This window comes from Myxine glutinosa, chromosome 2 (genome assembly GCF_964187855.1).
Source record: "Myxine glutinosa chromosome 2, kmMyxGlut1.1, whole genome shotgun sequence".
Classification (NCBI taxonomy): Eukaryota; Metazoa; Chordata; class Myxini; order Myxiniformes; family Myxinidae; genus Myxine; species Myxine glutinosa.
The window spans coordinates 4,583,242-4,606,833 of record NC_136262.1 but is presented as its reverse complement, the minus strand read 5'-3'; the positions used below and the strand labels follow the sequence as shown (position 1 = coordinate 4,606,833).

General features: G+C 45.7%; 2 protein-coding genes across 2 annotated transcripts in view; one reads left to right on the top strand and one right to left on the bottom strand.

The window, feature by feature from the left end:
* IQGAP1 (IQ motif containing GTPase activating protein 1) overlaps positions 1 to 14,075 on the top strand; it is a 236,125-nt gene extending 222,050 nt beyond the window's left edge. Inside the window, exons 37-38 of the mRNA XM_078772909.1 lie at positions 12,779 to 12,887; positions 13,367 to 14,075. Coding sequence (XP_078629035.1) covers positions 12,779 to 12,887; positions 13,367 to 13,480 — 223 coding nt within the window. The 3' untranslated portion in view covers positions 13,481 to 14,075. The remainder of the gene's footprint in view (positions 1 to 12,778; positions 12,888 to 13,366) is intronic.
* Positions 14,076 to 19,739: 5,664 nt separating this feature from the next.
* The window catches only part of KLHL26 (kelch like family member 26), a 29,908-nt gene continuing 26,055 nt past the window's right edge, over positions 19,740 to 23,592 (bottom strand). Inside the window, exon 4 of the mRNA XM_068108836.2 lies at positions 19,740 to 20,964. Within this exon, the coding sequence (XP_067964937.2) occupies positions 20,135 to 20,964 (830 nt within the window). The 3' untranslated portion in view covers positions 19,740 to 20,134. The remainder of the gene's footprint in view (positions 20,965 to 23,592) is intronic.

Here is a 23,592-nt window from a genome sequence, read left to right as displayed (position 1 = left end):
CAAACTATGTTGGCGCTATGTTGGCGTTAAACTATGTTTTAAAACTAATAAAAACGAATTTGCGATTCATTCGCTTTCCTGCGCGTTTGTGCACGCGATGGCGATTTCTTTACCAAACTCCGGAAGCCGTTCGCTTTGGACCAAACCATTTCATGTAAATAGAGGGGGGGGATATAATTTTAGATATAGATATAGTACGGGCAATGCCCTAGTATTTTTAATGAGAGGAATGTGTACCGTTGGTAGTGGTGAATGAATTATATTTTTAATGAGAGGAGTGTGTACCGTTGGTAGTGGTGAATTAATTATATCTATCTATAATTCCATTAATCTCTGTGTGTATGTGTGTATGTGTGTATGTGTGTATGTGTGTATGTGTGTTTGTATGTTTGTCTGTGACCGCTGTTTCTCGACAACCACGGGTCCGATATACTTTAAACTTGCCAGGTATATTGCTGGGGACCCGAGGATGTGCCTTTTCAAGGTTTGAAATTAATCGGACAAGTACTTACCGAGCTATGGCGATTTAGCCGTTCGCCGTTCGCTTTGGCGTTGCGAATGGACCAAACCATTGCATGTAAATAGAGGGGGGGGTTCTGTGGTCGTTGCGAATGGACCAAACCATTCATGTAAATAGAGGGGGGGGGGGGGGTTCTGTGGTCGTTACTGCCACGTGGTTTCAAAGTTTTTTTTTGTTGTTGTTGTTTGCACGCATGTTTTTTTGCACCCACGTACGGGCACGCCCTAGGATGTTTACACACACACACCCCTACACAAATTTTTTTTTTTTTTTTTTTTTTGGCAAGGAACGGGCACCCATGTACGGGCACGTCCTAGCTTATATATAGTACGGGCATGCCCTAGTATTTTTAATGAGAGGAATGTGTACCGTTGGTAGTGGTGAATTAATTATATTTTTAATGAGAGGAATGTGTACCGTTGGTAGTGGTGAATTAATTATATTTTTAATGAGAGGAATGTGTACCGTTGGTAGTGGTGAATTAATTATCTATCTATAATTCCAGCAATCTCTGTGTGTGTGTGTGTGTGTGTGTGTGTGTGTGTCTGTGTGTCTGTGTGTGTGTTTGTTTGTCTGTGACCGCTGTTTCTCGACAACCACGGGTCCGATATACTTTAAACTTGCCAGGTATATTGCTGGGGACCCGAGGATGTGCCTTTTCAAGGTTTCATATTAATCGGACAAGTAGTTACCGAGCTATGTCCAAAAAACGATTCAACCAATCAGAGAGCAGCGAGCTATCACGTGTGCCGAACGTGCCGAACAGACTCTGCCTCGGACGGCACATTTGAGAGCGTATTCATTTATTTCACGTTGGCAAACTATGTTGGCGTTAAACTATGTTTTAAAACTAATAAAAACTAATTTGCGATTCTTTCGCTTTCCTGCACGTTTGTGCACGCTATGGCGATTTCTTTACCAAACTCCGCAAGCCGTTCGCTTTGGACCAAACCATTTCATGTAAATAGAGGGGGGGGATTGTCACCGTACTCGCAAGCCGTTCGCTTTGGACCAAACCATTTCATGTAAATAGAGGGGGGAGATATAATTTTAGATATAGATATAGTACGGGCATGCCCTAGTCTATCTATAATTCCAGTAATCTCTGTATGTGTGTGTGTCTGTGTGTTTGTCTGTGACCGCTGTTTCTCGACAACCACGGGTCCGATATACTTGAAACTTGCCAGGTATATTGCTGGGGACCCGAGGATGTGCCTTTTCAAGGTTTGAAATTAATCGGACAAGTGGTTCCCAAGGTATGGTCACCGTACTCGCAAGCCGTTCGCTTTGGCTTTGCGAATGGACCAAACCATTTCATGTAAATAGAGGGGGGGGGTTCTACCGTACTCGCAAGCCGTTCGCTTTGGCTTTGCAAATGGACCAAACCATTTCATTTAAATAGAGGGGGGGGTTCTGTGGTCGTTACTGCCACGTGGTTTCAAAGTTTTTTTTTGTTGTTGTTTGCACGCATGTTTTTTTGCACCCACGTACGGGCACGCCCTAGTATTTTTAATGAGAGGAATGTGTACCGTTGGTGGTGGTGAATGAATTATATTTTTAATGAGAGGAATGTGTACCGTTGGTAGTGGTGAATTAATTATCTATCTATAATTCCAGTAATCTCTGTGTGTGTGTGTGTGTGTCTGTGTGTGTGTATGCGACCGCTGTTTCTCGACAACTACCGGTCCGATATACTTGAAACTTGCCAGGTATATTGCTGGGGACCCGAGGATGTGCCTTTTCAAGGTTTCATATTAATCGGACAAGTAGTTACCGAGCTATGGCGATTTCTTTACCAAACTCCGCAAGCCGTTCGCTTTGGACCAAACCATTGCATGTAAATAGAGGGGGGGGATTGTCACCGTACTCGCAAGCCGTTCGCTTTGGACCAAACCATTTCATGTAAATAGAGGGGGGGGGATTGTCACCGTACTCGCAAGCCGTTCGCTTTGGACCAAACCATTTCATGTAAATAGAGGGGGGGGATTGTCACCGTACTCGCAAGCCGTTCGCTTTGGACCAAACCATTTCATGTAAATAGAGGGGGGGGGATATAATTTTAGATATATATAAAGTACGGGCATGCCCTAGTATTTTTAATGAGAGGAGTGTGTACCGTTGGTAGTGGTGAATTAATTATCTATCTATAATTCCAGTAATCTCTGTGTGTGTGTGTGTGTGTGTGTGTGTGTGTGTGTGTGTGTGTGTGTGTGTGTGTGTGTGTGTGTGTGTGTGTGTGTGTGTGTGTGTGTGTGTGTGTGTGTGTTTGTCTGTGACCGCTGTTTCTCGACAACTACCGGTCCGATATACTTGAAACTTGCCAGGTATATTGCTGGGGACCCGAGGATGTGCCTTTTCAAGGTTTCATATTAATCGGAGAAGTAGTTACCGAGCTATGGCGATTTCTTTACCAAACTCCGCAAGCCGTTCGCTTTGGACCAAACCATTCCATGTAAATAGAGGGGGGGGGATTGTCACCGTACTCGCAAGCCGTTCGCTTTGGCTTTGCGAATGGACCAAACCATTTCATGTAAATAGAGGGGGGGGATTGTCACCGTACTCGCAAGCCGTTCGCTTTGGCTTTGCGAATGGACCAAACCATTTCATGTAAATAGAGGGGGGGGGATTGTCACCGTACTCGCAAGCCGTTCGCTTTGGACCAAACCATTTCATGTAAATAGAGGGGGGGGATATAATTTTAGATATATATATAGTACGGGCATGCCCTAGTATTTTTAATGAGAGGAATGTGTACCGTTGGTAGTGGTAAATGAATTATCTATCTATAATTCCAGTAATCTCTGTGTGTGTGTGTGTATGTGTGTATGTCTGTGTGTTTGTCTGTGACCGCTGTTTCTCGACAACCACGGGTCCGATATACTTTAAACTTGCCAGGTATATTGCTGGGGACCCGAGGATGTGCCTTTTCAAGGTTTCATATTAATCGGACAAGTAGTTACCGAGCTATGTCCAAAAAACGATTCAACCAATCAGAGAGCAGCGAGCTATCACGTGTGCCGAACGTGCCGAACAGACTCTGCCTCGGACGGCACATTTGAGAGCGTATTCATTTATTTCACGTTGGCAAACTATGTTGGCGTTAAACTATGTTTTAAAACTAATTAAAACTAATTTGCGATTCTTTCGCTTTCCTGCGCGTTTGTGCATGCTATGGCGATTTCTTTACCAAACTCCGCAAGCCGTTCGCTTTGGACCAAACCATTTCATGTAAATAGAGGGGGGGGATTGTCACCGTACTCGCAAGCCGTTCGCTTTGGACCAAACCATTTCATGTAAATAGAGGGGGGGGATTGTCACCGTACTCGCAAGCCGTTCGCTTTGGACCAAACCATTTCATGTAAATAGAGGGGGGGGATATAATTTTAGATATATATATAGTACGGGCATGCCCTAGTATTTTTAATGAGAGGAATGTGTACCGTTGGTAGTGGTAAATGAATTATCTATCTATAATTCCAGTAATCTCTGTATGTGTGTGTGTCGTTTGTCTGTGACCGCTGTTTCTCGACAACCACGGGTCCGATATACTTGAAACTTGCCAGGTATATTGCTGGGGACCCGAGGATGTGCCTTTTCAAGGTTTCATATTAATCGGAGAAGTAGTTACCGAGCTATGGCGATTTATTTAACAAACTCCGCAAGCCGTTCGCTTTGGCTTTGCGAATGGACCAAACCATTTCATGTAAATAGAGGGGGGGGATTGTCACCGTACTCGCAAGCCGTTCGCTTTGGCTTTGCGAATGGACCAAACCATTTCATGTAAATAGAGGGGGGGGATTGTCACCGTACTCGCAAGCCGTTCGCTTTGGCTTTGCGAATGGACCAAACCATTTCATGTAAATAGAGGGGGGGGATATAATTTTAGATATATATATAGTACGGGCATGCCCTAGTATTTTTAATGAGAGGAGTGTGTACCGTTGGTAGTGGTGAATTAATTATATTTTTAATGAGAGGAATGTGTACCGTTGGTAGTGGTGAATGAATTATATTTTTAATGAGAGGAGTGTGTACCGTTGGTAGTGGTGAATTAATTATATTTTTAATGAGAGGAGTGTGTACCGTTGGTAGTGGTGAATTAATTATATTTTTAATGAGAGGAGTGTGTACCGTTGGTAGTGGTGAATTAATTATATTTTTAATGAGAGGAATGTGTACCGTTGGTAGTGGTGAATGAATTATATTTTTAATGAGAGGAATGTGTACCGTTGGTAGTGGTAAATGAATTAGCTATCTATAATTCCAGTAATCTCTGTATGTGTGTGTGTATGTGTGTGTGTCGTTTGTCTGTGACCGCTGTTTCTCGACAACCACGGGTCCGATATACTTGAAACTTGCCAGGTATATTGCTGGGGACCCGAGGATGTGCCTTTTCAAGGTTTCATATTAATCGGAGAAGTAGTTACCGAGCTATGGCGATTTATTTACCAAACTCCGCAAGCCGTTCGCTTTGGCTTTGCGAATGGACCAAACCATTTCATGTAAATAGAGGGGGGGGGGGGGATTGTCACCGTACTCGCAAGCCGTTCGCTTTGGCTTTGCGAATGGACCAAACCATTCCATGTAAATAGAGGGGGGGGGATTGTCACCGTACTCGCAAGCCGTTCGCTTTGGCTTTGCGAATGGACCAAACCATTTCATGTAAATAGAGGGGGGGGGGGGGGGATTGTCACCGTACTCGCAAGCCGTTCGCTTTGGCTTTGCGAATGGACCAAACCATTTCATGTAAATAGAGGGCGGGGGATATAATTTTAGATATATATATAGTACGGGCATGCCCCAGTATTTTTAATGAGAGGAGTGTGTACCGTTGGTAGTGGTGAATTAATTATATTTTTAATGAGAGGAATGTGTACCGTTGGTAGTGGTGAATGAATTATATTTTTAATGAGAGGAATGTGTACCGTTGGTAGTGGTAAATGAATTATATTTTTAATGAGAGGAGTGTGTACCGTTGGTAGTGGTGAATTAATTATCTATCTATAATTCCAGTAATCTCTGTGTGTATGTGTGTATGTGTGTGTGTATGTGTGTGTGTCTGTGTGTCTGTGACCGCTGTTTCTCGACAACCACGGGTCCGATATACTTGAAACTTGCCAGGTATATTGCTGGGGACCTGAGGATGTGCCTTTTCAAGGTTTCATATTAATCGGAGAAGTAGTTACCGAGCTATGGCGATTTATTTACCAAACTAATCACAGAACAGGTTGCGGGGTAGGCCAGCCAATCACAGAAGACGTTGCGTAGGCGTGGCCGATGTGAGAGCGCGTGCGCGGATAGTAATTCGAGGCGTAGCGGGCGCCATTTGGAGGAGCTGGGAGGACTCAGTCGTGATAGAGTGAGCCAGAGTGAGTATATCAAGACAAGAACAAGATCTAGAAGGAGGTATGTACGGTGCGATTCATATAATATATTGTTTAGTTATCGTCGATGAGGAATTTGGGGTCGGAATGGGTGATCGGCCTGGGTGACTGGGTCTCGACTAGATGCTGGGCCGCACCAAGGAACGGGCACCCACGTACGGGCACGTCCTAGTATTTTTAATGAGAGGAATGTGTACCGTTGGTAGTGGTGAATTAATTCTATTTTTAATGAGAGGAATGTGTACCGTTGGTAGTGGTAAATGAATTATATTTTTAATGAGAGGAGTGTGTACCGTTGGTAGTGGTAAATGAATTATCTATCTATAATTCCAGTAATCTCTGTGTGTATGTGTGTGTGTCTGTGTGTCTGTGTGTCTGTGACCGCTGTTTCTCGACAACCACGGGTCCGATATACTTGAAACTTGCCAGGTATATTGCTGGGGACCCGAGGATGTGCCTTTTCAAGGTTTCATATTAATCGGAGAAGTAGTTACCGAGCTATGGCGATTTATTTACCAAACTCCGCAAGCCGTTCGCTTTGGCTTTGCGAATGGACCAAACCATTTCATGTAAATAGAGGGGGGGGGATTGTCACCGTACTCGCAAGCCGTTCGCTTTGGCTTTGTGAATGGACCAAACCATTTCATGTAAATAGAGGGGGGGGATTGTCACCGTACTCGCAAGCCGTTCGCTTTGGCTTTGCGAATGGACCAAACCATTTCATGTAAATAGAGGGGGGGGGGATATAATTTTAGATATATATATAGTACGGGCATGCCCTAGTCTATCTATAATTCCAGTAATCTCTGTATGTGTGTGTGTATGTGTGTGTGTCGTTTGTCTGTGACCGCTGTTTCTCGACAACCACGGGTCCGATATACTTGAAACTTGCCAGGTATATTGCTGGGGACCCGAGGATGTGCCTTTTCAAGGTTTCATATTAATCGGAGAAGTAGTTACCGAGCTATGGCGATTTATTTACCAAACTCCGCAAGCCGTTCGCTTTGGCTTTGCGAATGGACCAAACCATTTCATGTAAATAGAGGGGGGGGGATTGTCACCGTACTCGCAAGCCGTTCGCTTTGGCTTTGCGAATGGACCAAACCATTTCATGTAAATAGAGGGGGGGGGGGGGGGGTTGTCACCGTACTCGCAAGCCGTTCGCTTTGGCTTTGCAAATGGACCAAACCATTTCATGTAAATAGAGGGGGGGGATTGTCACCGTACTCGCAAGCCGTTCGCTTTGGCTTTGCGAATGGACCAAACCATTTCATGTAAATAGAGGGGGGGGGGATATAATTTTAGATATATATATATAGTACGGGCATGCCCTAGTATTTTTAATGAGAGGAGTGTGTACCGTTGGTAGTGGTGAATGAATTATATTTTTAATGAGAGGAGTGTGTACCGTTGGTGGTGGTGAATGAATTATATTTTTAATGAGAGGAATGTGTACCGTTGGTGGTGGTGAATGAATTATATTTTTAATGAGAGGAGTGTGTACCGTTGGTAGTGGTGAATGAATTATATTTTTAATGAGAGTGTGTACCGTTGGTAGTGGTGAATGAATTATATTTTTAATGAGAGGAGTGTGTACCGTTGGTAGTGGTGAATGAATTATATTTTTAATGAGAGGAGTGTGTACCGTTGGTAGTGGTGAATGAATTATATTTTTAATGAGAGTGTGTACCGTTGGTAGTGGTGAATGAATTATATTTTTAATGAGAGGAGTGTGTACCGTTGGTGGTGGTAAATGAATTATCTATCTATAATTCCAGTAATCTCTGTACGTCTGTACGTCTGTACGTTTGTCTGTGACCGCTGTTTCTCGACAACTACCGGTCCGATATACTTGAAACTTGCCAGGTATATTGCTGGGGACCCGAGGATGTGCCTTTTCAAGGTTTGAAATTAATCGGACAAGTACTTACCGAGCTATGGCGATTTAGCCGTTCGCCGTTCGCTTTGCCGTTGCGAATGGACCAAACCATTCATGTAAATAGAGGGGGGGGGGGGGGTTCTGTGGTCGTTCGCTTTGGCTTTGCGAATGGACCAAACCATTCATGTAAATAGAGGGGGGGGTTCTGTGGTCGTTCGCTTTGGCTTTGCGAATGGACCAAACCATTCATGTAAATAGAGGGGGGGGTTCTGTGGTCGTTGCGAATGGACCAAACCATTCACATCGAATCATCGAATCACATCGAATGGACCAAACCGTTCGCTTTGGACCAAACCATTGCATGTAAATAGAGGGGGGGGGTTCTGTGGTCGTTGCGAATGGACCAAACCATTTCATGTAAATAGAGGGGGGGGGGGGATATAATTTTAGATATATATATAGTACGGGCATTGGCAAGGAACGGGCACCCACGTACGGGCAATGCCCTAGTATTTTTAATGAGAGGAGTGTGTACCGTTGGTAGTGGTAAATGAATTATATTTTTAATGAGAGGAGTGTGTACCGTTGGTAGTGGTGAATGAATTATATTTTTAATGAGAGTGTGTACCGTTGGTAGTGGTGAATGAATTATATTTTTAATGAGAGTGTGTACCGTTGGTAGTGGTAAATGAATTATATTTTTAATGAGAGGAGTGTGTACCGTTGGTAGTGGTGAATGAATTATATTTTTAATGAGAGTGTGTACCGTTGGTAGTGGTGAATGAATTATCTATCTATAATTCCACTAATCTCTGTGTGTATGTTTGTTTGTATGTTTGTCTGTGACCGCTGTTTCTCGACAACTACCGGTCCGATATACTTGAAACTTGCCAGGTATATTGCTGGGGACCCGAGGATGTGCCTTTTCAAGGTTTTAAATTAATCGCAGAAGTAGTTACCGAGCTATGTCCAAAAAACGATTCAACCAATCAGAGAGCAGCGAGCTATCACGTGTGCCGAACGTGGCGAACAGACTCTGCCTCGGATGGCACATTTGAGAGCGTATTCATTTATTTCCCGTCGGCAAACTATGTTGCCGTTAAACTATGTTTTAAAACTAATAAAAACTAATTTGCGATTCATCGTATTCATCGCTTCACATTTGCGACAGTGAAGACTTCACTTCCGGCAGCCAATCACAGAACGCGTTGTTGCGAGCCCGAGAGCCTGCGCCATTACGGTTCGTAATTCGATTTCTTCCGGAGAAAATAATAATTTCTCGATTTCTTATGCGCATTATTTCTCCCAATTCAGTCAGAGCGAAGGGCGGAAGCGAAGAGCGTTGTTTTTTTTGTTTACGGGCGTACGGGCGGGGTAGAGCGTACGGGTAGCGTTTTTTTTTTTTTTTGGCAAGGAACGGGCACCCACGTACGGGCATGCCCTAGTATTTTTAATGAGAGGAATGTGTACCGTTGGTGGTGGTGAATGAATTATATTTTTAATGAGAGTGTGTACCGTCAAGACATCAAGACCAACCTCATCTCCATCTCATCTGCTCCATCATTTGAACACCTGGCTTTAAAACTCTCTGGTCACACGCAGTCAGTCATGGCTGTCGTCTACCGCCCTCCCAAACCACACCCATCATTCCTGTCTGACTTCTCCTACTTTCTGACCCAGCTATGTTCCCTCTCCCCCTCAATCCTCCTCCTTGGTGATTTCAATATCCACATGGACTCCACTGACTCCACAATAACCACTGACTTCACTGATTTACTCACCTGCTTTAACCTCACTCAACATGTCGACTTTCCTACCCATATCCGTGGTCACATTTTGGACCTTGTCTGCTCCACTGGATTAAATTTGCACCATCTCTATGGCTCCGACCTCACCCTCTCTGACCACTTAGCCATCACTCTGACCATCAACATCCCCGCCCCAACACCAAGGCATTATCGCACAATCAACTTCCGTAAGCTAAACGCTCTTTCACCTACCTCATTCTCATCCACCCTCTCTGAAAAAATGTCCACTTCTCCCTTCATTGACCTCCACACCCCTTCCGACCTCACTGACTACTACAACCACACTCTCTCCTCCTGCCTTGACCAGCTTGCGCCTGTAAAAACCAAAACAGTTTCTTTCACCCATTCTGCTCCCTGGTTTACCCCTGAACTCCACCTGATGAAAACTCGTGCTCGCCAACTTGAAAGACTCCGCAATAAAACGGGTCTCACAGTTCACTCCCAAGCCTACAAGGACCACATACAACACTACAAAGATGCCCTCTCCCGCGCCCGCTCTGCCTACTACTCTCAAATTATCCACTCTGGCTCCGGAAACCCAAAAGCACTCTTCTCGACAATAAACAAACTCCTCCGCCCCCTGAACACCACCACCCAGTCATTCACAGTAGACAACTGCATCTCCTTCCTCTCTTTCTTCCAACGCAAAATTGACAACATCTACAACAGCTTGACCACCGCCGCACCCGCTCCCCCTCCAACCACCTGCCCCCCCTTGTCCTGCCATCCCCTGTCTCGGTTCTCCCCAATCTCTCCTACTGACCTCTCTGAACTCCTCATAGGAATGAAAACTGCCACCTGCACTCTTGACCCCATCCCCTCCAGCTTTGTCAAAGCCTCCCTCCCTGCTCTCTCTCCACTTATCATTGCAACAATAAACTCCTCCCTGTCTACAGGCATCGTCCCACCTTCCCTCAAAATTGCTGCTGTTACCCCCATTCTAAAAAAACCTGGTCTAAACCCTGACACCCTAAACAACTTCAGACCCATCTCCAACCTACCCTTTCTGTCAAAAGTTTTGGAACGCGCTGTAGCCACTCAACTCAAACATCATCTCTCTGCCAATAACTTGTATGAAACATTCCAATCCGGATTCCGCTCCAACCACAGTACTGAAACTGCTCTCCTCAAAATCACCAACGACCTTCTCCTCTCCTCTGACGCTGGCAACCTCAACATTCTCGTCCTCCTCGACCTCAGCGCTGCCTTTGACACCATCGATCACACTATCCTCCTCACCCGACTTGAATCCACCTTTAACGTCACCGGCACTGCCCTCTCTTGGATTAAATCATACCTCTCTGACAGATGCCAGTTCATCTCCATCAATAACTGCAAATCCCCCACTGCTCCCCTCCCCCAAGGAGTCCCCCAAGGTTCAGTTCTTGGCCCCCTCCTCTTCATCCTTTACCTGTCCCCGCTCGGTCACTTAATCCGCCGTCATGGTCTCCAATTCCACTGCTTCGCCGATGACATCCAGCTTTTCATCTCCACCAAGTCCGTCTCCACCGACACCCACTCTATCCTGACAAACTGCATCACTGAAATAAAATCCTGGCTTCAAATCAACTTCCTCAAGCTTAACTGTGATAAATCTGAAATAATCATCATTGGCCCAAAAACGCTCACAAAATCCACCCATAACTTTGCCCTCAACATCGACGGTATCCCAGTATCCACCTCCCCTCACATCCGGAATCTTGGCGTCATCTTTGACCAAACCCTTTCCTTCGACAAATACACTAAACAGATCACAAAGTCAGCCTTCTTTCACCTGAAAAACATTGCCCGTCTCCGCTCATCCCTCTCCTCCACGGCTGCAGAAACCCTCATCCACGCCTTCATCACCTCCCGTCTGGACTACTGCAATAGCCTCCTCTATGGTTCACCCTCAAAAATCACCAATAAACTCCAATACATTCAGAACTCCGCTGCCCGTCTACTCACTCATTCCCGGACCCGTGACCACATCACCCCCGTCCTTTACAAGCTTCACTGGCTCCCCATCCCCCAGAGAATCCAGTACAAAATCCTCCTCTTGACATACAAAGCCCTCCATAACCTGGCCCCATCCTACCTGGCTGACCTCCTCTCCAGACACACTCCCACCCGCAACCTCCGCTCTGCTGGTACCAACCTCCTGACCCCCTCCATCCGGACCAAATTCAGATCCTGGGGGGACAGGGCCTTCTCCATCGCTGCTCCCACCCTCTGGAACTCACTACCTCACACCATCAGAGACTCCTCCTCACTCACCACATTCAAAACATCACTAAAGACCCACCTGTTCAACGCTGCATTCAACATTCAACCCACAGCATTTAACCCCTGACTATCTCTTCTCCTTCTCCCTCCTTTTGCTTTAAATATTTCCCTATTGATTCTTGTCTTGTCTTTTTGATTCTTGTCTTATATATATGCCGTATATCGCTGCTGTTTGTTTTCTTGATTCTTGTCTTTTTGCAATTGTTGTTTTCATGTATTGTTATGCATTATGTTTTCCACTCTGTCAAAGCGCCTTTGGGCTTCTGGAAAAGCGCTATACAAAATAAATGAATTATTATTATTATTATTATTAATGAGAGGAGTGTGTACCGTTGGTGGTGGTGAATGAATTATATTTTTAATGAGAGGAATGTGTACCGTTGGTGGTGGTGAATGAATTATATTTTTAATGAGAGGAGTGTGTACCGTTGGTGGTGGTGAATGAATTATATTTTTAATGAGAGGAGTGTGTACCGTTGGTAGTGGTGAATGAATTATATTTTTAATGAGAGGAGTGTGTACCGTTGGTAGTGGTGAATGAATTATATTTTTAATGAGAGGAGTGTGTACCGTTGGTAGTGGTGAATGAATTATATTTTTAATGAGAGGAGTGTGTAGCATTGGTAGTGGTGAATGAATTATATTTTTAATGAGAGGAGTGTGTAGCATTGGTGGTGGTGAATGAATTATATTTTTAACGAGAGGAGTGTGTAGCATTGGTGGTGGTGAATGAATTATATTTTTAATGAGAGGAGTGTGTACCGTTGGTGGTGGTGAATGAATTACAAGGCACTGTTCACACATAACAAAAGGTTCGCTTGTTCATTTGTTTGACCGATGGAATATAAAAGTTACATTTTATTTTGTTGGTTCCGAATCGTTGACAAGCCCCCCCCCCCCCCCCCAATACCTCCCTCTACAGGTTCAAGAATGTATTGTTTGACATAATCCCAGGAGACGAAGTGGGGAACTTTGACGTGAAAGCGAAGTTTATGGGTGTCGAGATGCAAAAGGTGCAGCTCCAGTTCCAGGTGCGGCACTTTGTTTTTCTATGAAGTTTACAAACTCGGGTTTTCACAAGTTCTGTGACTTGCTGTGGCTCCTGTCACCTTGTGCTGCCTGATTGTAGGTCTTTCTACTCTAGAATTCCACAACTTTGACGGTCTTCGCTCAAATAAGGCCAAATATTTTTTGCCTCTACAATGCAGTTCTTCTTTCCCCTCTGTTTATCATTGCACCATTTAAGGAAGTTTTGATGTGACCAAGAAACCTAATTTGATTGAAAAGTGTCTGCTTTCTTGTTCCTTCAAAGGTCCAATATTTTTGCATTGTATCTCGGATTTGGAAAATGCCATTCCAGGCAGAAGCTTAGCTTGTAAAGTCTGCAATCATTCCCAACCTTGACAAATGCGAGTCAGGGACATGCTTGAGGTATTCTTTGTCGGTGTGTGTAAGGTGTACGACGTGCGAGGTTCACTCCCTCTCCCCTTTCCCGGCTCCCCGCATCCAGGACCTCCTCCAGATGCAGTACGAGGGAGTGGCCGTGATGAGAATGTTCGACAAAGCCAAGGTCAATGTTAACCTCCTCATTTTCCTGCTCAATAACAAGTTCTACGGAAAATGACCTTCGGGGCGGCTCGCATTTGTGGCCGGGTGTCATTTTTCCATACGCACCGGCTCGGAGCGGTGTGCGTTCCACAAGCTTTAACGACACTTTGTGCACCTGGCGTCGCTTAGCCAAACACTACTGTCCACGGCACTAAAATAAGAGGATTTGCTATGATTGTGCGGAATAGAGAAAGCAGCTCTTATCTTTCCTTGTATTTTGATTCCTCTCTTATATGACAATCAAACCTTTTGTTGATGTGAAAGGTTCATGGGCCAAACTATTTATAGTGTAATTTTTAAATTTGAACTCGAAAAAGACCTCGTCTCACATTGGACGCTTTAGTATATGCCGACTGAGTGATGATAGGTAAGATTTATTTAAAGAGAAATTAAAAAGTGCCTTTTCATCAATGCTCGGGTTGCACATTTTGAAATTGCATCAAAAGATAATCGTCGCTTTTGCATCCGCTTAGCTTTTTACACACGGGCTCCGCTTCCTGGGATCGGTGAACTAGTTGCAAGGTGCTTCTTGCAGCATATGAGGTATTTTAAAACTTGTACTTTCTCTCCAGGTGTGTCTTGTCCAAATAAATCTGGTACGTATTATGGTTTTCTTCATTCTGGCACGACTTTTGTTTTGTTCCATCGGAATGTTAATTTTGCCCGAGCCTTCTGTGGCGAAAACTCCTCCGTTACGGTTGGTCCAAAGCAGCGGTGACCGTGTCTTGCGACACCTTTTGATCTGTATCGGATCAGACCATTTGACATTCCCAATCGAACAAATTTGATCAATCTTCTTCTGATTTCAAATTCCATATACAGTAAGTCCTCGCTTATCGCAAGGGTTGTGTTCCCACAAAATCTTGTGATCAGCGAAACTGCGTTAAACGAAACGTATTTTCCCATATAAACCCATGCATTAAAGAGGGATGTGTTTTTGGCCAGGAACTTTGGGGCTACCTGCCTTGGTTTTTCAGACATCAAGTACACAAACAAATAAATACCAAACATTTAATATTATAGTCGATAGACAAACAGTTTGTATTCTGCGTAGTGGTGACACTTTCTCCAAATGAGGTTGGAGGAACGGAGTTGATAACAGGAGGAACGTCACACTTGCGGAGAGGCAGAATTGTCTGCTTCTTCACTCAACGCTGTGCTGTCACTTTCTTCACTATTGAGGAAGGAGAATCCTGGCTGAGGAATGTAGTTGGTGATTCATGGAGTGCGCTGGATGGCTTTCGTTTTCTTTGCTGCATGAAGTTCCTTGTAGCAACGAAGGGCGTCATTAATAGCACGTCTAAAATCGGTGCTCCTTTCAACGTTTTGATCTTGCTCGGTAACAAATTATATGGCCTGCTCAACTGTGCCGAGAATTTGGCTGAGGTTTCCCATGGTGAGCTGCTTGAATCGAGGCATCGCATCTTCTTCCTCTTCAGCCCGCTGCTGCTCCAACTCGATAACATACTCATTGCTTAAGGGTTCTGCATGAGACTCCGGTAAGTCCTCTTCGTCAACCTCATCAAAACTGGAGTCCCGACAACTTGCAATTGGAGGCCATTTTGTTTCCATCGAGCGCAGCCCACCAAACCGGTTTCCTTTGTGGGTGAAGCACAATGTGTCGGTGTACAGAGCGAGTGAGTCGAAGAAACGCACACAGGTAGTGACAGAATAGAGAAAGTTGAAAGAAGTGGAAGAAGGAAAGTGAAAGACAGATGGACGCAAACCATTCAAGCTGGATACGTACACCATTCAAGCTGGATACGCACACCATTCAATCTGGATACGCACACCATTCAATCTGGATACGCACACCATTCAATCTGGATACGCACACCATTCAAGCTGGATACGCACACCATTCAAGCTGGATATGCACACCATTCAAGCCTGATACACACACCATTCAAGCTGGATATGCACACCATTCAAGCCTGATACGCACACCATTCAAGCCTGATACGCACACCATTCAAGCTGGATATGCACACCATTCAAGCCTGATACGCACACCATTCAAGCTAGATACGCACACCATTCAATCTGGATACGCACACCATTCAAGCTGGATACGCACACCATTCAAGCTAGATACGCATACCATTCAAGCTAGATACGCACCATTCAATCTGGATACGCACACCATTCAAGCTGGATACGCACACCATTCAAGCTAGATACGCATACCATTCAAGCTAGATACGCACCATTCAATCTGGATACGCACACCATTCAAGCTAGATACGCACACCATTCAATCTGGATACGCACACCATTCAAGCTGGATACGCACACCATTCAAGCTAGATACGCATACCATTCAAGCTAGATACGCACCATTCAAGCTGGATACGCACACCATTCAAGCTAGATACGCACACCATTCAATCTGGATACGCACACCATTCAAGCTAGATACGCACACCATTCAATCTGGATACACACACCATTCAAGCTGGATACGCACACCATTCAAGCTAGATACACACCATTCAAGCTAGATACGCACACCATTCAATCTGGATACGCATACCATTCAAGCTAGATACGCACACCATTCAATCTGGATACGCACACCATTCAAGCTGGATACGCACACCATTCAAGCTAGATATGCATACCATTCAAGCTAGATACGCACCATTCAATCTGGATACGCACACCATTCAAGCTGGATACACACACCATTCAAGCTAGATACGCATACCATTCAAGCTAGATACGCACCATTCAATCTGGATACGCACACCATTCAAGCTAGATACGCACACCATTCAATCTGGATACGCACACCATTCAAGCTGGATACGCACACCATTCAAGCTGGATACGCACACCAAGCTGGATACGCACACCATTCAATAATAGATAATCAAAGAGGTTGAGAAGATCGATTGGGTGATCGAGTGCTCTGCTTGGACAGATCTTTGGCTGCTTGGCAAAGGTGATACTAGGTGGTTTGCCATTGCCTTCCCAGCAGTTTGTCAGGGTGGGAATTTGTAATTTGTTCAGCATGCTGGTGATAACTAGCGTACTCTTGGCGAAGTATAGCGCTGGATCTTTGACATCCACCAACTAATGATAGCAGACGGGACACCCGGCTTAATTTTCATCCTCGGGACGGCACGCACAAATCTCTTGTATTCGTGTGTCAGGTTTCAGAACAATCAGCTGATTGATAAGGAAGGAGTCGCCAAAAGAAAAGGTAATCTACGGACGGGAGGACAGACATCCGGACATCATGACCCATTTTCTAAGTTCATCTCTCCGAGTGTGTATATGAATGTGTGTAAATGAATGTGTGTATACGGATGCGTTTTTCTTTTTTTTATTTGCCGGCCACATATTTTGACCCACAGGGCTCAAACTTGCCATGAAGACTTCATTTGCCCAGGGTGATTTTGCACTTTCACCTTTCCCCACACAAAACCCATGCACCTTCCCAAAGTCAGGTTGACCTGGGTGACCAGGTATCTCCCCATCCGCATTCCCCCAGGTCCCACCCACTCCCCACATACTCAGATTTCCCTGGGTGTAGACCAGGTATCTCATCTAGTCTGACATGAGATAATGTAACAGAGGCATCCTTTTATTTTGTTGTAAACATTTGAATAAACACGATTCTCGATACCGCACCGGCGTCCTTGCTTAAATAGTTCGACTCTATCCCGAAGACAATCGTTAACGATCCGATCCCTTTTTAAAAGTGCACATGGAGTTTAAATTTCAATAATCATCCTGATAATCCCCAAATGTGACTCGTTCACCGCAAAATGAATCTGATCCTTAATGGAGCTTCTTCTTCTTCTGCATCTTTGCCCTGTCCAAATCCAAACTTTGGCCTCAAAGCCATTGGCAAGTATTAACGGATCCCAAACGAGGCTTGTTTTGATCGTCTTGATTCTTTATCGGCATAATCGTTTGTCCTTCACCCACAAGGTCGACAAGGCCTGCTTGATGTGTACGCAAGCATTTACCTGTGGATGTGTGGCATCTCTGGAGGCATAGACGTGCCACCGATGCGGTGCCCCTTGTTGATTGGGCTATGATTCAAGTCGGATCTGGTATTGGCACACAAATTGATAACCTTTTGAAAGGTACTATGGGATCTTTGCTAGCACAAGAGATGGCAGGCTTAACATCCCCTCCAGAGGATACTATTTGTTGCAATGCTCTTCCTGCTGAACACCTGGGTGATGATTATTGTTTGACAAATTGAATCCACACTGCGTATACTGTAAAGGTGAGCTCACTGAGCTCTGTAATCAGCGCAATGTCTGCTCTGTGTCTGTACGTCAAAGAAACCTCGACACGTGGCTACCTGGCCTTACACAGGTAGTTATGCCAGGGAAAACTGGAGCTGCGATTGATTGCTTACAAAAGCGCAAGTACAATTCTGGTAAATGTACAGGTGTCGTGGGATAGCATTTCCTTCAAGCACTACCTGAGCACGGCCCATAGATGAACCTTGCAGGAAACGGTGTGAGCAGGTCGTAACCGTTTTTCTTTGCACTACCTGGAATGTGGTGTCCAAGGTGATTTGATGAATCAGTGTTGAGAGATCCCAAGTTTTACTCATTCCTTTCTCCAAGCAGGATTCCTGAGGCCCAAGTCTCTACGCTCACTGTATTACTACGATTACCTGTTTTGTTCACTTGTCGCTCAGGAAAACACAAATCGCCATCACCAAACGTTTTCACAGATAACCGGCTTCATCAGCCAATCAATGGAAGGGATACAAAATAACATTGGCATGTAATGTGTTGTGTGTAAATCGGAGACTTGTGATGTCTGAAGACGGACACAGTTTGTGTTTTCATTGCAATGTGAAGAAGCCAAAGGACCAACTAATTAATTGATGGGTACACAGGTAGCAGGTAAGGGGAAGTGGGTTATTTGTGGGGCAAGGGGGGGGGATCTAAATTTGTAGATGTGACCTTGTGCAAATTTAATTGTACAAGATATCAGAATGTGCAGGAGTGACAAATGCAAAAAACATTGAAAATGGAGCTATTTGTATGAGAGCTTCTCTTTGGGAAGAGTTGAACCTACTGAAGAAGAGTAGGAGTACAAATGATGTGGTGTTCCGAAGCACAAGGATTACCCTATTTCTCGTGCATTGGCACCTGAAATGCTGGGAGATGAGACCTGTTGTGATTCCAGTGCAAAATGAAACAAACTTTGAAATGTGCAAATAGGCCTTGATCTGTGGAAGAGGAAATGAGCATCATCAGGGAGTTGGAAATGAACGTCAACGGGGAGTTGGAAATGAGCGTCGTCGGGGAGTTGGAAATGAGCGTCGTCGGGGATTTGGAAATGAGCGTCGTCGGGGAGTTGGAAATGAGCGTCGTCGGGGAGTTGGAAATGAGCGTCGTCGGGGAGTTGGAAATGAGCGTCGTCGGGGAGTTGGAAATGAGCGTCGTCGGGGAGTTGGAAATGAGCGTCGTCGGGGAGTTGGAAATGAGCGTCGTCGGGGAGTTGGAAATGAGCGTCGTCGGGGAGTTGGAAATGAGCGTCGTCGGGGAGTTGGAAATGAGCGTCGTCGGGGAGTTGGAAATGAGCGTCGTCGGGGAGTTGGAAATGAGCGTCGTCGGGGAGTTGGAAATGAGCGTCGTCGGGGAGTTGGAAATGAGCGTCGTCGGGGATTTGGAAATGAGCGTCGTCGGGGATTTGGAAATGAGCGTCGTCGGGGAGTTGGAAATGAGCGTCGTCGGGGAGTTGGAAATGAGCGTCGTCGGGGAGTTGGAAATGAGCGTCGTCGGGGATTTGGAAATGAGCGTCGTCGGGGAGTTGGAAATGAGCGTCGTCGGGGAGTTGGAAATGAGCGTCGTCGGGGAGTTGGAAATGAGCGTCGTCGGGGAGTTGGAAATGAGCGTCGTCGGGGAGTTGGAAATGAGCGTCGTCGGGGAGTTGGAAATGAGCGTCGTCGGGGAGTTGGAAGTGAGCGTCGTCGGGGAGATGGAAATGAGCGTCGTCGGGGAGTTGGAAATGAGCGTCATCGGGGAGTTGGAAATGAGCGTCAGCGGGGAGTTGGAAATGAGCGTCAGCGGGGAGTTGGAAATGAGCGTCACCGGGGAGTTGGAAATGAGCGTCACCGGGGAGTTGGAAATGAGCGTCACCGGGGAGTTCGAAATGAGCGTCACCGGGGAGTTGGAAATGAGCGTCACCGGGGAGTTGGAAATGAGCGTCACCGGGGAGTTGGAAATGAGCGTCACCAGGGAGTTGGAAATGAGCGTCACCGGGGAGTTGGAAATGAACGTCACCGGGGAGTTGGAAATGAACGTCACCGGGGAGTTGGAAATGAGCGTCACCGGGGAGTTGGAAATGAGCGTCACCGGGGAGTTGGAAATGAGCGTCACCGGGGAGTTGGAAATGAGCGTCACCGGGGAGTTGGAAATGAGCGTCACCGGGGAGTTGGAAATGAGCGTCACCGGGGAGTTGGAAATGAACGTCACCGGGGAGTTGGAAATGAGCGTCATCGGGGAGTTGGAAATGAGCGTCATCGGGGAGTTGGAAATGAGCGTCATCGGGGAGTTGGAAATGAGCGTCATCGGGGAGTTGGAAATGAGCGTCATCGGGGAGTTGTTAATGAGCGTCATCAGGGAGTTGTTAATGAGCATCATCAGGGAGTTGTTAATGAGCATCATCAGGGAGTTGTTAATGAGCATCATCAGGGAGTTTGGCGTTCAGGGAGCTTGTTTGGCATGTTGACGGCGGCACAGGCGATGCCAGCCAGAGCCTCGGGAAACGGAAGGTCTCGCTCCCACTCGTCCGTGTCCACGTTGTACACCTGCACGATGCTCGTGACGTTGTTGAGATGCCAATTGTAGCCGCCGACAATGAAGATCCTCTGATCGACTAACGCGTAACCTGCTTCCGACTGTCCCGTGCGCATCGGGCTCACCAGCGTCCACTGGTCGCTCCTGGGGTCGTAGTATTCCACGACTGGCACGTTGAAGCATCGGACCCCATATTCCATGCGTCCACCAAGCGCATACACGCGTCCCCGAGCCGAAACCATGGCGTGCAACACACGGGACTCATTCATGGCGGCTCGTACTTCCCAGGTATCCGCTTCCGGCTCGTAGCACTGCAGTGCGCGCTTGTCCTCGTCCGTCACTCCATATCCACCTGCCACGTAGATTCGCCCCTCCAATGCTGCCCCCGCGTGCCCCCAAGTCCGCCGAGGTAGAGAGGCCACGTATGCCCAGCGATTGAGACGCGGAGAGTAGCGCTCGACTGAAGAAAGGCTTCCTAAGTGGTTGCGACCACCTACGGCATATAGGTTACCTGCCTGAACGGCCAAGTGGAATTGGATGCGGCATTCCTGCATGGGCGCGAGACGCAGCCATTTGTCGAGGTGCGGATTATACCTGAAGCAGGTGTTCACCGCTCCCTCCCCGCTCCGGAACTGCACGTGCTGACCACCTGCCACGAACACGAAGTTGTCCAGAATGGCGATGCATGGGTGGCTGCATCTCTGCTCCAAGTGTCCCACTTCTGCAAATCACGATTGGACACGCCTTAGTTAGGGTGATGGCGAACTAAGAGGTGATTCTAAAACGGACAAACATAAGCTTACAACCTTAGCTTACGCTCCTGGCTTACAATCTTGCTTATGATCCTGGCTTACTATCTTAGCTTGCAATCTTAGCTTATGATCCTAGCTTACAATCTTAGTTTATGATCTTAGCTTACAATCGTAGCTTCCGATATCTTACGATCCTGGCTTACTATGTTAGTTTAGTCTTAGCTTGCAATCTAATCTTAGCTTACGATCCTGGCTTACGATCTTGGCCTATGATCCTGGCTTACTATCTTAGCCTACGATCCTGGCTTACTATCTTAGCTTACAATCCTGGCTTACTAGCTTAGCTTACAATCTTGGATTACAATCGTAGCTTATGATATTGGCTTACAATCGTATCTTATGCTCCTGGCTTACTCTTAGCTTACAATCTTAGCTTACGATCCTGGCTTACCATATTAGATATTGGCTTACAATCTTAGCTTACGATCCTGGCTTATGATCTTGGCTTACTATCCTGGCTTACGATATTTGCTTACAATCTTAGGTTATGATCCTGCCTTACTATCTTAGCTTACAATCCTAGCTTACAATCTTGGCTAATGATCCTGACTTACGATCCGAGCTTACAATCCTGGCTTATGATATTAGCTTGCAATCCTAGGTTATGATCCTGGCTTACGGTCACGCTTACAATCTTAGCCTACAATCCTGGCTTATGATCTTAGCTTGCTCTCCTAGCTTATGATCGTGGCTTACGATTTAGCTTACTATCCTGGCTTATGGTCTTGCCTTACAATCTTGGCTTACGATCTTTGCTTATGATCCTGGCTTGCGATCTTAGGTTGCGCTCCTAGCTTACCATCTTGGCTTATGAATCTAGCTTACTATCTGAGCTTACCATCTTGGCTTACGGTCTTCAATTCTGATCAGTTTCGATTTATTGTACACCGCTCCTTTCCTCTGCCATCTCCAGACGCTGCATGACGTCATTGCCGGGCACCGAAGGGGGCCCGGCGATGACGCACGCTGAAAAGTACCGTTTTCACTGCAGTTTCGTGTTTGTTTGTTTTCTTGTTTGTGCGGGCGATATCTCAGCCATCCTTTGATCTCGGCAGCTGACACTTTAGCACAATAGTACTTTGGCAAAAACGGTATTTTTTGTTTTTTGATCAATCAATTAATTACTTAGTTATCGATTAATTAAGTACTTGTTTATTTCCTTTCTTATCTGGGCATTATCTCAGGTACCTTTTGAGCTAGGAAGCTGATATTTGGACACGAAAGTGACCGAGCGATGTGGCTATAAAGGATATTTTTGATTAATCAATTAATCGATTAATTATTTAATTATTTTTTAAAGTTAGATTGGGATGAAACGGTGGAGGTTTAGGTATTCTATTCGCCAGTTGATTAATAAGAATTTATTCATTTTACCATTATTATTTATTTTCATTATTAATCACTAGCAGAAGTACCCAGCTTCGCTCGGGAGGTTTCATGGGAAGTTCGAATATCTCGAACTGAGTATATCTGCAAATACCGAGGCTGTTCATTTGGTCGAGGCTGGAGGGATCCTATCCTGTGGTAAATCTGTCCCTGAACTTTGAATGTTGGCATGAATCCTCCCTCTGTGATGACATTGGTGCCGAATGACGTCATTTGAAAGGCACAATTGTGTTTCCGAATATTCTGAAGGAAATGTTTCGACACTGGAGTGGTGCCTAGAAGAAGATCCTTAAGTGGCTCAGGTGGTTCAGGAAGCATAGTCAGCTGAACTTTGCCATGAGTGCAACACATGCCTGGTGTGTCTTTATCCCACTTTTTGGCGCTACACTTATCACAAATCTTAGACATGGAACCAATGGTCACTAATTCGTGTGATGCATAATCATGGCTTGGATCATAGTTGAAAGCACCTCGGTACCACTGTTGCGTAGTGAATGTTCGAGATCTTACCTCAGCATGACTTGTCCTATCTCTTTGACGCCTTGTCTGACGTTCATCTGGAGTTTCCTCCAGCCGTCGAGTTGACTGTCGGAAGACCTGTCCTTGGAGGCGAGACTGCCTCTGTTCTAGTGCTTCCTGCTGCCTTTCGGCTCTTCTTCTGGCAGCGTTTTCTTCCAGTCGTGACTGTCTTTCCTCGAGTGTCTCTTGGTCTGCAAGAGCTGATCGCCTGCGTGCCAGGGTTTGAAGTTCCTGCTGATGTTCCGCATCTGTCCGTGCTTCTCTTCGTGTCTGCATATGGAGGGCTGCAGACGACTTTCCGAAATTTGGCCACTTTTTGGGTGGCATCGTTGTCGGGAAAACTGTCGCTTTTCGTTTGATAATGGGAAGAGGTGGGGAAAACGCTCGTTTTTTATGGAAAACTTTCGCTTTACTTATAAAATAGGAATAAATCGGAGATTTTCGAAGGTCGGAATAAATCGGAATAAAAAAAAAATAGGAATAAATCGGAGAAATAGGAATAATAATAATGAAGAAACGTGGCGAAAACGTTCGCCATTAAAATGACTGTTGAAGTAACGCCACGGCTTATATCGGATTATTAGGAGGGGCGGAGACCTTAGGGAGGCGGAGACTATTTAAGTTGTCCAATA